This window comes from Notolepis coatsorum (assembly GCF_963971535.1).
Source record: "Notolepis coatsorum genome assembly, chromosome: 3".
NCBI classification, from domain to species: Eukaryota; Metazoa; Chordata; class Actinopteri; order Aulopiformes; family Paralepididae; genus Notolepis; species Notolepis coatsorum.
The window spans coordinates 189,327,404-189,341,977 of record NC_140167.1 but is presented as its reverse complement, the minus strand read 5'-3'; the positions used below and the strand labels follow the sequence as shown (position 1 = coordinate 189,341,977).

The following is a 14,574-nucleotide window of genomic DNA, read 5'->3' as shown; positions in this document are numbered from 1 at the left end:
TTTTTCATAATAATTCCTCAGGGTGCTAATTATGCATGGTTAAGAGAAAAACAATAATTTCTTGATACATTGTTTTCATTGAACAATGTTAATTCAATTAAAGGTTAGATTTCGCTCTAGAGGGTAAAATAAAGTGTGAGATAAAACTGATAAAAACATTTATCGTTTTTCATCTTTTCTTCCCATTTCCCCAGGGTGCCAAGGATTATTCAGAGCACTGTATTGGAAACCATCATCTAGTAGGTTTACTGTTGTGCTATCATAATCGGGGGTGATTATTCTTATTCCTCACATTATTTCAATTAGTTATGCTAAAGCTTCAAATCAATATTTATGTCTTTGAATATTGAACAGGGTAATACAAAATTTCATAAAGCATCATTGTCAAAACATACAAAAAGAAACGATAAACATTCAAACATCTCAATGCCATTAGAAGAAATGCTGATGAATTCAGAAAATCGCACCGTTTCTGCTCAAGTGGAGTCACCTCCTCTTTCCAAGTGTTAAAAGCACAATAACTTATTATGATCAGACAAGCCTGAGTATCGGCTGAGTATAGATCATGGGCTTCCTCGACTTATCCTAGAATTATGAGAGGAGGACAGGTCACAGGAAGTCATCCAGCACTGGGAGACAACAACTACTTCTCACAATGTGATCCGTCTCCCATGGTGGCAACGACGAGGGAAGCCATTTCTGGACGTCATTCGTTTCCATCCTCTTATTATTTCCCGTTATTCTAGGACGTCATGCATTCGTGGCATGAAGGTTTATACAATTAGTGCCGACTACTCATCCTTACTCTTCTCTGACCCTGTTGCCATGGTGACCGTGGCTTCGTAGCAGTGTTCTCCTCCGGACTCGGGCGAGTGGCCGACGCCGGGGAGGCAGTCGTACCCTTTGCCCGCCGAACTCATGCGCTTGCGGTTGCGCGCGCCGGGCTGGTAGAGCTGCATGGCGGGACGATCCTGTCAGGGAAACGAGAGAGCAGACACATGGGAGAGAAGAGCAACGCGCCGTGTCAACAACAACCACAATCCAAAGCACTCTCTGGGCTCTGGAGGGATAGAGTTAACTTTACATGTTTCTCCTCTTAGCCATTTGTTACAATAGAGTAGTAGCAAAACTTTTCGAATTGTGATCGCTGATGTAAAAAAGCTTTAACATGCCGGTTATGAATATAGCATCCATTGTATTATCAGTATCATCAATATAGCTGTGCATATCTTGGCCTAATTTTACCTGGTATTGTAAATCATATCTATTGTTGGCCTACCTCTTGAATGATTGGCGTCGCCCCCCCCTTGCAATAACTAGTAATCATCAAAAGCTGTTGTTAGCCCCCTTCCCATGTTATAGTATATACGTACTTGTCCCCTCATATGTAAAAGGGCTATCTGTACCTTGGCTGGCAGAGCCCCTCCTATCTGGTGTGGCCCCTCTGAGTGGGACGTCCCTCTGTCCTGATGCACTAACACAGACTGAGAAACATGACCTGGGTCAATGAGCAGCCCAAAAGGGTGCGTTACTTCAGCAGTTATGCAGATATACTGTATTTGTGCAGTATACCGTTTTATGTGACGATATACCGTCTATTTTATGTACCGAACTGTATGTGCCACATTTCAAATCTCGCCAACCCAAATAGGATGACCGCGTATCCAATACTACTTGTAGATGTTGAGTTGAAGTAAAAATGCAGGCAATGCGGCTACTTTCCTGCACACAAGCAGCATATCATTATCCATAAACCACAAAGGTACACTATAATAAACAATCAACACTCTGGATTACGTGACTGCGGTGCACAGGTTATGAGGAAAAGAGCTTTAGCGGTGTACCCAACCGCCATTCTCGCGCTCACCTTCTCGCTCACCTTGTTTCGCAGGCGATCCTTCCTGCTACCCAGATCCTCCCTGTCCTCCTTGCCCAGTTTGTCTGCCCCGTCGGGGCAGTAGGAGTAGCCCTGGTGATGCCCCTCTTTCTTGGCTCTGTCCTGGCAGTAGCCCTTGCCCCACTTTGTCTCATCTTTGCGCCTCATAAACTTGTCAAATTCATAATGGTGGCGCTGTCGCTTCCTCTCGTCGTCTTTCCCACGGTGGTCCTTGTCTCTCTGCCGGCGCCCGTGCTGCTCCTTGTCGCTCTCGGGCAGACCCCTAGTGACAAAAGTGGACATTGCATGAGACACCAGATAATTGAAATAATACCAAATGCTCATTTTATTAAATTGTATGATTTCTAGAGTTTTTATCACCGATCATGCCATACGACTCAAGCTCCTTACTTGTCCTTATGTTCCTTTGACTTCATTTGTCCACCGGATTTCTCCCATTTGCCCCTCTCTGTCTCACCACTGTCCCCTTTGTCCTTCAGACGCTCCGAATCCACGTCATCGTCCCTGTCGCTCTTCTTCAGGAGCTAAGGTGAGCAGAGAAGACAAATAAACACATAGGGCTCTAGAACTACCATATTGTCAACTAAAATGTTTGTTGAACATGACAAACTCTTCATATATTTTCTACAATCTTTCATTCAGAAAGCAAACGTAAAGTTAAAGAAGACACCTTGATTTTGATGTCCTTCTCAGACAGTTTCTTCTGCTTCTCTGCCTCCTTCCTTTTGCGTCTCTCCTCCTCCCTCCTCTTCCTCTTCTCCTCCTCCCTTTGCCGCTTCTTCTCCAGCTCCCTTCGTCTCCTCTCCTCTCTTTTCTCCTCTCGGATTCTCTGCCAAGATATATATATATTTTTTAAACTTTACGAGAATCATTTCAACGTGTAAAAAAGAAAATACTTGAAAAAGTGGAAAATCTTAAAATAAACGGTTATTTTCTTGCCTGTTTTTCAAGTTTCTTATTCTTGATGTATTCCAAAAGTGGAGTCGTTCTTTTGGCTGAAACCAAGCCGTTACACAATGTCCAAAGGAAAAAGAAGGGAGATTTAGGTCCAATATTCTTTTTGCACAAGTGGTTGCAACTCTGTGGAGTAATAACTATATATATATATATATATATATATATATATATATATATATATATATATATATATATATATATATATATATATATATATATATATATATATATATATATTATTATTATTCTTTTTTTCTTATTATATATACATCTTGTTGAAACTAGTCATCCTAAACTAAACCAATTAAACTAATAGTCATGGGATTTTGTCCCAACTAGTTAATAATAATAACTAATTAGCTGTGCATATAGTTTCCTAGGATATACATACATAAATCAATGAGTCCACTAAGAGGGGACAGCCCTAATTGCAACTCATGAACCACTACATAAACTGCACAGTAAATTTCGCAGAGTAAATTTTACTCAAATCGAGTACATTTTACTCAAACTGAAACTCAAACTGTAAAATTTACTCTGTGAAATTTACTGTGTGGGCCTGTGGGCCATGCTACTGTACCTATGAGCTCCCTGGTCTTGGCCTCTATCTCTCCCAGCAGGGTCTCAGGGTTGGCCATCGACTTCTCCTCATCACAGGAGTAGTTCTCCAGGAAGCGCTTGTACTCTGGATCTGAGGAGAGACGGCCCGGGTGGGCGGGGTCAGGAATAATATGGCATCATATTTAAAGTAATGGGAAGCCAAACTGAGCTAATCAGTCAGGAACACACACTAGAATAATAATTTGGGTGTCTGTCAGCAGGCTCAATAAGGTCAATTCAAAATCCATTAGATTGTTTAGACTTGGTGATGTAATCTTATTATTTTTGGATTACTTTACCTCCAAAGTCAAGAGGATGTGAAGTAAAACAGTCTAACTTCAATCAGTACTCGACATCAATCAGTACTCTTATTGTCATCTAGCCTAGCCTACTACCACTGTTTCAAGAGGTGTAAAATGAAGGTTGTATAGAGAGAGCCACAGCCACTGAAGAAGGCAGAAGAGCCAAAATGGCTGCTATTTATATTAATCTTGATAATGTAAAATAAATATTGAAAGATTCAACTGAACTGTCCTGAATGCGGTCCGTGTTTATAGAGGTTTGTATAGTCGCATCACCAAACAGGAAATCACCTGTTTTATCAAAGGTATTTGTAAAGCCGATGATCCCAGTAATGCCAATTATAATATATCAATATTATTGCTTTGCTTTATTTCCTTCAAATAGGCCCTATTGTCGAGAAATTGAATCAGAATCAGATGCTACTTAGAATAATCTACATCATGAATTTCAATCATAAAGATGTATATTTTTACTTTGACTTTTTTATTATTAATCAGGGTACTGTAATAAATGTACATGTAACCTGTTACATGGCAGAGGTCAGCCCTGTATACCAGGATAACCTTTAAAAGGAACACGCCAACATTATGGGAAATGCAGTTAATGTTGACATGCTCCTTTAAGATGGATCACAGTCTGTAGTCCAGTACTGTAATACCAGGATAACCTCTCAGGTGGTTCAGTCTGTAGTCCAGTACTGTAATACCAGGATAACCTCTCAGGTGGTTCAGTCTGTAGTCCAGTACTGTAATACCAGGATAACCTCTCTGTGGATCACAGTCTGTAGTCCAGTACTGTAATACCAGGATAACCTCTCAGGTGGATCAGTCCTGTAGTCCAGTACTGTAATACCAGGATAACCTCTCTGTGGATCAGCCTGTAGTCCAGTACTGTAATACCAGGATAACCTCTCAGGTGGATCAGTCCTGTAGCCCAGTACTGTAATACCAGGATAACCTCTCAGGTGGTTCAGTCTGTAGTCCAGTACTGTAATACCAGGATAACCTCTCAGGTGGATCAGTCTGTAGTCCATTACTGTAATACCAGGATAACCTCTCTGTGGATCAGCCTGTAGTCCAGTACTGTAATACCAGGATAACCTCTCTGTGGATCAGCCTGTAGTCCAGTACTGTAATACCAGGATAACCTCTCTGTGGATCAGTCTGTAGCCCAGTACTGTAATACCAGGATAACCTCTCAGGTGGATCAGTCTGTAGTCCAGTACTGTAATACCAGGATAACCTCTCAGGTGGATCAGCCTGTAGTCCAGTACTGTAATACCAGGATAACCTCTCAGGTGGATCAGCCTGTAGTCCAGTACTGTAATACCAGGATAACCTCTCTGTGGATCAGCCTGTAGCCCAGTACTGTAATACCAGGATAACCTCTCAGGTGGATCAGTCTGTAGTCCAGTACTGTAATACCAGGATAACCTCTCAGGTGGATCAGCCTGTAGTCCAGTACTGTAATACCAGGATAACCTCTCAGGTGGTTCAGTCTGTAGTCCAGTACTGTAATACCAGGATAACCTCTCAGGTGGTTCAGTCTGTAGTCCAGTACTGTAATACCAGGATAACCTCTCAGGTGGTTCAGTCTGTAGTCCAGTACTGTAATACCAGGATAACCTCTCAGGTGGATCAGTCTGTAGTCCAGTACTGTAATACCAGGATAACCTCTCAGGTGGATCAGTCTGTAGTCCAGTACTGTAATACCAGGATAACCTCTCTGTGGATCAGTCCTGTAGTCCATTACTGTAATACCAGGATAACCTCTCAGGTGGATCAGTCTGTAGTCCAGTACTGTAATACCAGGATAACCTCTCTGTGGATCAGCCTGTAGTCCAGTACTGTAATACCAGGATAACCTCTCTGTGGATCACAGTCTGTAGTCCAGTACTGTAATACCAGGATAACCTCTCAGGTGGTTCAGTCTGTAGTCCAGTACTGTAATACCAGGATAACCTCTCTGTGGATCAGTCCTGTAGTCCAGTACTGTAATACCAGGATAACCTCTCAGGTGGATCAGTCTGTAGTCCAGTACTGTAATACCAGGATAACCTCTCAGGTGGATCAGTCCTGTAGTCCAGTACTGTAATACCAGGATAACCTCTCAGGTGGTTCAGTCTGTAGTCCAGTACTGTAATACCAGGATAACCTCTCTGTGGATCAGCCTGTAGTCCAGTACTGTAATACCAGGATAACCTCTCTGTGGATCACAGTCTGTAGTCCAGTACTGTAATACCAGGATAACCTCTCTGTGGATCAGTCCTGTAGTCCATTACTGTAATACCAGGATAACCTCTCAGGTGGATCAGCCTGTAGTCCAGTACTGTAATACCAGGATAACCTCTCAGGTGGATCAGCCTGTAGTCCAGTACTGTAATACCAGGATAACCTCTCAGGTGGTTCAGTCTGTAGTCCAGTACTGTAATACCAGGATAACCTCTCTGTGGATCAGCCTGTAGTCCAGTACTGTAATACCAGGATAACCTCTCAGGTGGATCAGCCTGTAGTCCAGTACTGTAATACCAGGATAACCTCTCAGGTGGTTCAGTCTGTAGTCCAGTACTGTAATACCAGGATAACCTCTCTGTGGATCAGCCTGTAGTCCAGTACTGTAATACCAGGATAACCTCTCAGGTGGATCAGTCCTGTAGTCCAGTACTGTAATACCAGGATAACCTCTCAGGTGGTTCAGTCTGTAGTCCAGTACTGTAATACCAGGATAACCTCTCAGGTGGTTCAGTCTGTAGTCCAGTACTGTAATACCAGGATAACCTCTCAGGTGGTTCAGTCTGTAGTCCAGTACTGTAATACCAGGATAACCTCTCAGGTGGTTCAGTCTGTAGTCCAGTACTGTAATACCAGGATAACCTCTCTGTGGATCAGTCCTGTAGTCCAGTACTGTAATACCAGGATAACCTCTCAGGTGGATCAGTCTGTAGTCCAGTACTGTAATACCAGGATAACCTCTCAGGTGGATCAGTCCTGTAGTCCAGTACTGTAATACCAGGATAACCTCTCAGGTGGTTCAGTCTGTAGTCCAGTACTGTAATACCAGGATAACCTCTCAGGTGGATCAGTCTGTAGTCCAGTACTGTAATACCAGGATAACCTCTCTGTGGATCAGCCTGTAGTCCAGTACTGTAATACCAGGATAACCTCTCTGTGGATCACAGTCTGTAGTCCAGTACTGTAATACCAGGATAACCTCTCTGTGGATCAGTCCTGTAGTCCATTACTGTAATACCAGGATAACCTCTCAGGTGGATCAGCCTGTAGTCCAGTACTGTAATACCAGGATAACCTCTCAGGTGGATCAGCCTGTAGTCCAGTACTGTAATACCAGGATAACCTCTCAGGTGGTTCAGTCTGTAGTCCAGTACTGTAATACCAGGATAACCTCTCTGTGGATCAGTCCTGTAGTCCAGTACTGTAATACCAGGATAACCTCTCAGGTGGATCAGTCCTGTAGTCCAGTACTGTAATACCAGGATAACCTCTCAGGTGGTTCAGTCTGTAGTCCAGTACTGTAATACCAGGATAACCTCTCAGGTGGTTCAGTCTGTAGTCCAGTACTGTAATACCAGGATAACCTCTCAGGTGGTTCAGTCTGTAGTCCAGTACTGTAATACCAGGATAACCTCTCTGTGGATCAGCCTGTAGTCCAGTACTGTAATACCAGGATAACCTCTCTGTGGATCAGTCCTGTAGTCCAGTACTGTAATACCAGGATAACCTCTCTGTGGATCAGTCCTGTAGTCCAGTACTGTAATACCAGGATAACCTCTCTGTGGATCAGCCTGTAGTCCAGTACTGTAATACCAGGATAACCTCTCTGTGGATCAGTCCTGTAGTCCATTACTGTAATACCAGGATAACCTCTCAGGTGGATCAGTCTGTAGTCCAGTACTGTAATACCAGGATAACCTCTCTGTGGATCAGCCTGTAGTCCAGTACTGTAATACCAGGATAACCTCTCAGGTGGTTCAGTCTGTAGTCCAGTACTGTAATACCAGGATAACCTCTCTGTGGATCAGTCCTGTAGTCCAGTACTGTAATACCAGGATAACCTCTCAGGTGGTTCAGTCTGTAGTCCAGTACTGTAATACCAGGATAACCTCTCAGGTGGTTCAGTCTGTAGTCCAGTACTGTAATACCAGGATAACCTCTCTGTGGATCAGTCCTGTAGCCCAGTACTGTAATACCAGGATAACCTCTCAGGTGGATCAGTCTGTAGTCCAGTACTGTAATACCAGGATAACCTCTCAGGTGGATCAGTCCTGTAGTCCAGTACAGTAATACCAGGATAACCTCTCAGGTGGATCAGTCCTGTAGTCCAGTACTGTCTGTAATACCAGGATAACCTCTCAGGTGGATCAGTCCTGTAGTCCAGTACTGTAATACCAGGATAACCTCTCAGGTGGATCAGTCTGTAGTCCAGTACTGTAATACCAGGATAACCTCTCAGGTGGTTCAGTCTGGTGTCCAGTACTGTAATACCAGGATAACCTCTCTGTCTGGTGTCCAGTACTGTAATACCAGGATAACCTCTCTGTCTGGTGTCCAGTACTGTAATACCAGGATAACCTCTCTGTCTGGTGTCCAGTACTGTAATACCAGGATAACCTCTCTGTCTGGTGTCCAGTACTGTAATACCAGGATAACCTCTCTGTCTGGTGTCCAGTACTGTAATACCAGGATAACCTCTCTGTCTGGTGTCCAGTACTGTAATACCAGGATAACCTCTCTGTCTGGTGTCCAGTACTGTAATACCAGGATAACCTCTCTGTCTGGTGTCCAGTACTGTAATACCAGGATAACCTCTCGGTCTGGTGTCCAGTACTGTAATACCAGGATAACCTCTCTGTCTGGTGTCCAGTACTGTAATACCAGGATAACCTCTCTGTCTGGTGTCCAGTACTGTAATACCAGGATAACCTCTCTGTCTGGTGTCCAATACTGTAATACCAGGATAACCTCTCTGTCTGGTGTCCAGTACTGTAATACCAGGATAACCTCTCTGTCTGGTGTCCAGTACTGTAATACCAGGATAACCTCTCTGTCTGGTGTCCAGTACTGTAATACCAGGATAACCTCTCTGTCTGGTGTCCAGTACTGTAATACCAGGATAACCTCTCTGTCTGGTGTCCAGTACTGTAATACCAGGATAACCTCTCTGTCTGGTGTCCAGTACTGTAATACCAGGATAACCTCTCTGTCTGGTGTCCAATACCTTCTTCAATGCTGCCAGCTTTGGCATCTTTCTTCTTGAGCTTCTTTTTGGAGATTTTCTGAAAGGGCGCAAACTCTACCACAGCTGGGTACTCCTGGCCTGTGTGTCAATATTGAAGAGAACGGTAGATTATCACCAGACTTTACCACAGCCGAGTGCTCCTGGCCTGTGTGTCAATATTGAAAACAAAGGTAGATCATCAAAATATTTTGTAATCAAATGGTAACTATGGCACCCCGGATAACATCTTTATCCATACCACCGTGCTGTGTCTATAGAATACTGTTAGTCTATAGACAGAGCACACTCCTTGTATTATGTTTCCTCTCATTAGATGGTTTGGAACTCATCTCTATGGCACCATAAACTAATTCCCACTGCTCGACTTTGTAATAAAACATGGGGGTCTCATATTTGACAGGTACCAGCATTGTTTTGTTTGACGTGCAGAAATGAATGACTTTTACTCTTTGGTTATTGATTAGGCCAACATAAAAACCTCACCATAATATGTTCTGCCAAAGAATGCCACACATCAAGTACCAAAATGATAGTATATATTTTTTTATATAAGGTGCCAGTTGAAATCAATGACATAAAGATCTGTTGGACAGAGTTACCTTTGTTATCAATGAAGACGTAACCATCAAAGCGGTCTCTAAAGAGCAGGATATCCTCTGGGCTTTTGAAGTTGATATAAGCTCTGGAGAACAGGTGAGGATACAGGCTGCAGAGAGAGACAGTGTCACAAGCCACAAACCTAAAGGCTGCATGATGTGATTCAATTCAGTGTTCAGTGCAGGGGAAATGTTTGGTTGCTATATGAGAAGAAAAATATATAGGCAGAGCAATCAGGATAAAAGATCACATTCTGCACACACCCATAATAACATTTATAGAAACTTATGTATTCCTATTTTTATGGATACATATAATCCAGCACACAAGAGTGTTGAAATAATTTATATTCCATTTCATGAAAGTCATATAAAACAGGATTTATATCAAATAAAATAAAATGTTGATCTGAAGACCCCTGGTGTAACTGAGGGGTACAATTCCCTGACTGTATTGATAAGTATGGTATCATTAAACCACTACCACTTTATGTACTTTAACTACTGGCCATACAGTACACGATATCTAAGTATGATGAACACTTTCCCACATATGAAATCAGGTCCACACAAAGGTAATAGTCAAATATTTAATATATAGCAAAGGGTACATATAATAGTTACTTATTACATTTATGATTTGAATGCACTTGTAAGGCAAATGAGTATTCGTAGGCAAATCAACACTGAATGTCCAATCTCTGGTTACGCAGGAAGCAAGTATACAACCTGGCTCTTAGGGAATTATAACGATGGCACTTAATGATTATAGCGGGATATACTGTAAAGGGTCCTGCCGGTTGTAAGCCAGTAGGGGGGGTAGGAGAGCCGTCGGCTGTATCCCGTCTGGTCAACGATTTCTAGGGAGAATTCAGGTACAGAACACAGTGCCCGTAGAATCTTGATCCACAGATGAATACACTTGGGCTCTCTTGTAGACGATAGCTGTAGCTGTAGCTGTAGGTCCACAACAAAGAAGAAGCTAGGCGACCTCAGTCTGGTCTGAGCGCCGTCTCACCTTGGCTCCTCTCGGGGTAAATCCAACACTCACCGGTGTTGGCGATTATCCGCTCCACAAATCAAAGCACCAAAGCAAATAGATATTCCATGCCGTATAGGGCTCAGCAGTCGTCGGGGTAGGTAATACAATGTGCAGGTCCACTCGGTCCTCGCCTAGAACTCCTCGGATGAAAGCACCACGTGTGGTCTGCCCAACCTGGTTAAGACTCTAGATAACACGAGGAAGCGATGGGGGTGCTGCTCACTTTAGAACTCTAACCGCACGATGCACCATACATAATAGACTATTATTACTTAATAGAAATACGGTGCCAAACTCTGGCAATTCAGCTATTAATTCGCACGAGGTCTCACTGCTATTCTAAGGCCAAACAGGCCGTACTACACCGCACGCGGTATCGTGGGGTGAGGCTTCACGTCTTGTTACTTAGTTGGGTAGAAGGGTAAAGGACTAAAAGGAATTCTACATTTCTTGCGCCATATTTATATGCACGGTGGACAAGTAGTGCCGCTCTGCTTTCGGTAGCCGTATTCCTGCGCGGAGCTGGGGCTAGTAAGGGCATGTCTCGTCGGTACCTTTGAACTTGAACGCCAGGGGCTGGTCCCTGGCGCCTGGTCCTTTTGTCCAATAAGAGAATGAACTATTATGGGCTGTAGTAGAATAAAGGGATATTCCGTGTATATGTACAAGGAATATACAAGGGATATCAAACGATATACAAATACTATTCAATATATATCCATAAATAAATATATATATTCGGTTTAATCTGATCCTTCACAACACCTGGTGTGTGTGTGTTGGATTACTTTCATGTTGGATACTATTATTACTGCTTAGTTACCACCCTGCAGGAACATTGTGCAGGGCGCTCACAAACCCTCTTGAAGTGTGCAGGCTCTATTTACTTTAGGTTCATTAGCCCATTTCCCCAGGTGACTGTAGACACATTTTAGCTGTTTATCTGTTCAGTCAATATAGGCTCATGCTATCATATCATTACCTTTGATCCGCTGGGAAGAACTCGAAGTAGTCATAGGATGGAAGAGGGCTGAGGTGTTCTTCTAGCTGCTCTTTTGACAGGTTAGGTGGAAGCCTTCGAATTACCACCTGTAACCAAATTGTTTATGTGAAGCATTTTGTTCAGATTCTCTATGATGGGATTGTTTTCTCTGTAAGGCTGGTGTTGCCGTTTGTATGGTCTGTTCTTCCTGTAGTTAGTAGCCCACTGTAACTAATACAGCTTAACAAAACATGACTTGAGAACCTGTACTGGTGAAAATAGATATTGTAAACTGTTAAGACAACTCTAGGCTACAATAATATGACTTAATCAGCGATGACCATGTGAGACACACACACGACAGTGTTCATACAAGGGCAGGATGAATGAATGAAATGAATGAATGAATGAATGAAAACTTTATTTAACAGATTGCAGAATGGGTACAATACAGTACGGCTCAATACATACAATTGTTAAGGGGATGCAGACCTGAGAAAGACGTTTGTCTTGTTTCCATCAGGGTCCCCCATTTTCAATTCATATAGACATATATGACATACATGACATACAGATAGTCAGTACTGCTACATCTATACATTTATGACATACCAGATTTGCAAATACAGTACTGTTTGTGATACAGAAGGAGTCAAGAAAAGGGAGTATATACATTTGACGTAGAAACTGTACATTGGAGGAGGTTGGGTGGGGGGGGTTGGGTACATTGGGATATTGACAACCATACTGGGTAATTTACATTGGAGGTGGTTGGGGGGGGGGGGGGCCGGGGGGCACACTGTATAAACAAGTAACACTGTACATTGAGGGGGGGGGGGGGGAGGAGACACTGTACAAACAAACACAAATGTACATTGAACTATTGACAAAACCATACTAGGTAAATGACTGTACATTGGAGGGGGTTGGGTTAGGATATTTACAGGGGCCAGTGTTGAATTGCAGTCTCCCGTAGGTGTCCCTTGAGAGGTTTTGAAAGTGGGTAGTGATCCACATTCCTTTACAGCTTTGGGTAGGGCGTTCCACATTGATGTGGCATAATTGCGAAACGTGTTTAGTCCCTTATTTGAGCCGAATCTGGGTTTAACATGATTTGTGGAGCTCCCTCTGGTGTTGTGATCGTGGTATTCACTGACCTTTGGGAAGTATTTTGACATGTACATGGGTACCTTGGTCGTGTAGTGTATCTTGTAGACCAGGCCCATTGCAAGTTGTTGTACTCTGTCGTCTACTCTAAGCCATCCTAGGTTGTCAAAGTGGGCAGGGGTGAGGTGGGTTCTAGGAGTAAGGTCAAGCAGTAGTCTGACCAGTTTGTTTTGAGATGTTTGTAATTTTGTTTTTAGCGCCTTTGAGGTGCTTTGGTACCATGAGGTGCAAGCATAGTCGTAGTACCCCTGAATGAGTGCTCCTGCCAGAGTCTTCAGGGTGTTCTTGTTTACCAGAGAGGAGATCCGGTACAAGAATCGAGTTCGTTGGTTGACTTTTTTTATTACATTGGATGCCATTTTGTCACAGGAGAGATTAGCCTCTAGGATGGAACCCAGGTAGGTAATTTCATCTTTCCTTGTGACAATATTGTCACCCACTGTAACTGAGAAGCCGTCGGTCTTGCTGAGTTTGTTATTTGAACCGAAGAGAATGGACTCTGTTTTGCCCATGTGTAATGATAGTTTGTTATCAGCGAGCCATATGCAGATTCTGCCTAGTTCCGAGCTGAGGGTTTTTTCAACCTGTAACTTGTTCTTGTCAGAGACCAGCAGGGCTGAGTCGTCCGCAAACAGGAACAAGTTGCAGTCACAAGCTGACGACATGTCATTTGCATAAATTAGGAACAGTAGCGGTCCTAGTATGCTTCCTTGTGGAACACCACAGCTCACTGTGAGGGGGGGGGGATAGGGTACCGTTTACCTCCACCATCTGTTCCCTCCCCTCAAGGTAGGATTGCATCCAGCTCACTGATAGACTATCAAAACCAATTGCTTTTAGCTTGTCAATCAGCTGGATGATGTTCTGCATACCTTTAATCTCTCCTCTCGTGTATACATGCTATCTGCAACCGCAAGCTTTATGTCCGCATAAAATATATTAAGACATGGTCGAACATGGTCAATATTTAAACACTTAAAATGCAAGGGCACTGTCTTGCGTCGCTCCCCTCCGTATCCCTGCTGTCGCTGTCCGCGGTGCTGAACTGATCCCACCTCCTCCTCCATATCTCCTGCTCACGATACACGGCATACAGTAAACAATGCGCAATCGCAAAAAGCTGCGCGCACGTACCTTTGTGAAAATCTCTTTCTTCTCTTCCTTCTGCTTAGAATTGACGGCGTTGTTGCCTTCTTGCTCTCTTGGGATATCTCTACTAAACTGGATCTCAACGACGCTTTTCTCCCGGCCACCGGTCATTTGGTCCTTTTCAGACCTCATTTCTCTCCATCTCCTCTCTCCCCTACGAACGTCACTGCGCGCTCCTCGCGAGAGTTTGGCTGATATCGCGAGTAAAAGAGCTACCGTCTCGATAGGAGGAGAAGCTGTTTACGTTCGTGTCTAACCAGCTGGCACACCGCCTGTGTTTATTATAGGCCTATACACTTTTACCATAATATATAAAATATCGATTGTGAAAACACGCAAGCAACAAATAGAGAACAAAACATCTGCAACAGACAATTGGCCGCCTTTTGGCCGGGCTTTATTGGATCGTGATATAACATTATTTAAGAGGCACAATTGTTCCCACAACTCATTCAAATGTATAAATGTGCTCAACAGGCTATATACATGATCATCAGCAATGCCAAACATTTCGAAAGCAAAATGAGCAGATGCAATGGGCCATTATTTAAATTGTATGTATCTGTGTGTATGAGATATCATGTGTGTTTGTGAATAATGTGGGGGGGGGGGGGGGGATTTTTTG

The 14,574-nt window shown here is 43.3% G+C and overlaps 1 protein-coding gene across 1 annotated transcript; it reads right to left on the bottom strand.

Annotated features, from left to right (window-relative positions):
- Window positions 1-791: 791 nt before the first annotated feature.
- On the bottom strand, window positions 792-14,081 carry upf3a (UPF3A regulator of nonsense mediated mRNA decay; the record flags this gene model as incomplete). Its single annotated transcript, XM_084309445.1, has 10 exons — window positions 792-971; window positions 1,868-2,159; window positions 2,288-2,421; window positions 2,568-2,726; window positions 2,837-2,892; window positions 3,435-3,545; window positions 8,993-9,091; window positions 9,613-9,719; window positions 11,634-11,740; window positions 13,935-14,081. The coding sequence occupies 10 exons, from the start codon at window positions 14,079-14,081 to the stop codon at window positions 792-794; spliced, it is 1,392 nt and encodes a 463-aa protein (XP_084165571.1).
- Window positions 14,082-14,574: the final 493 nt, after the last annotated feature.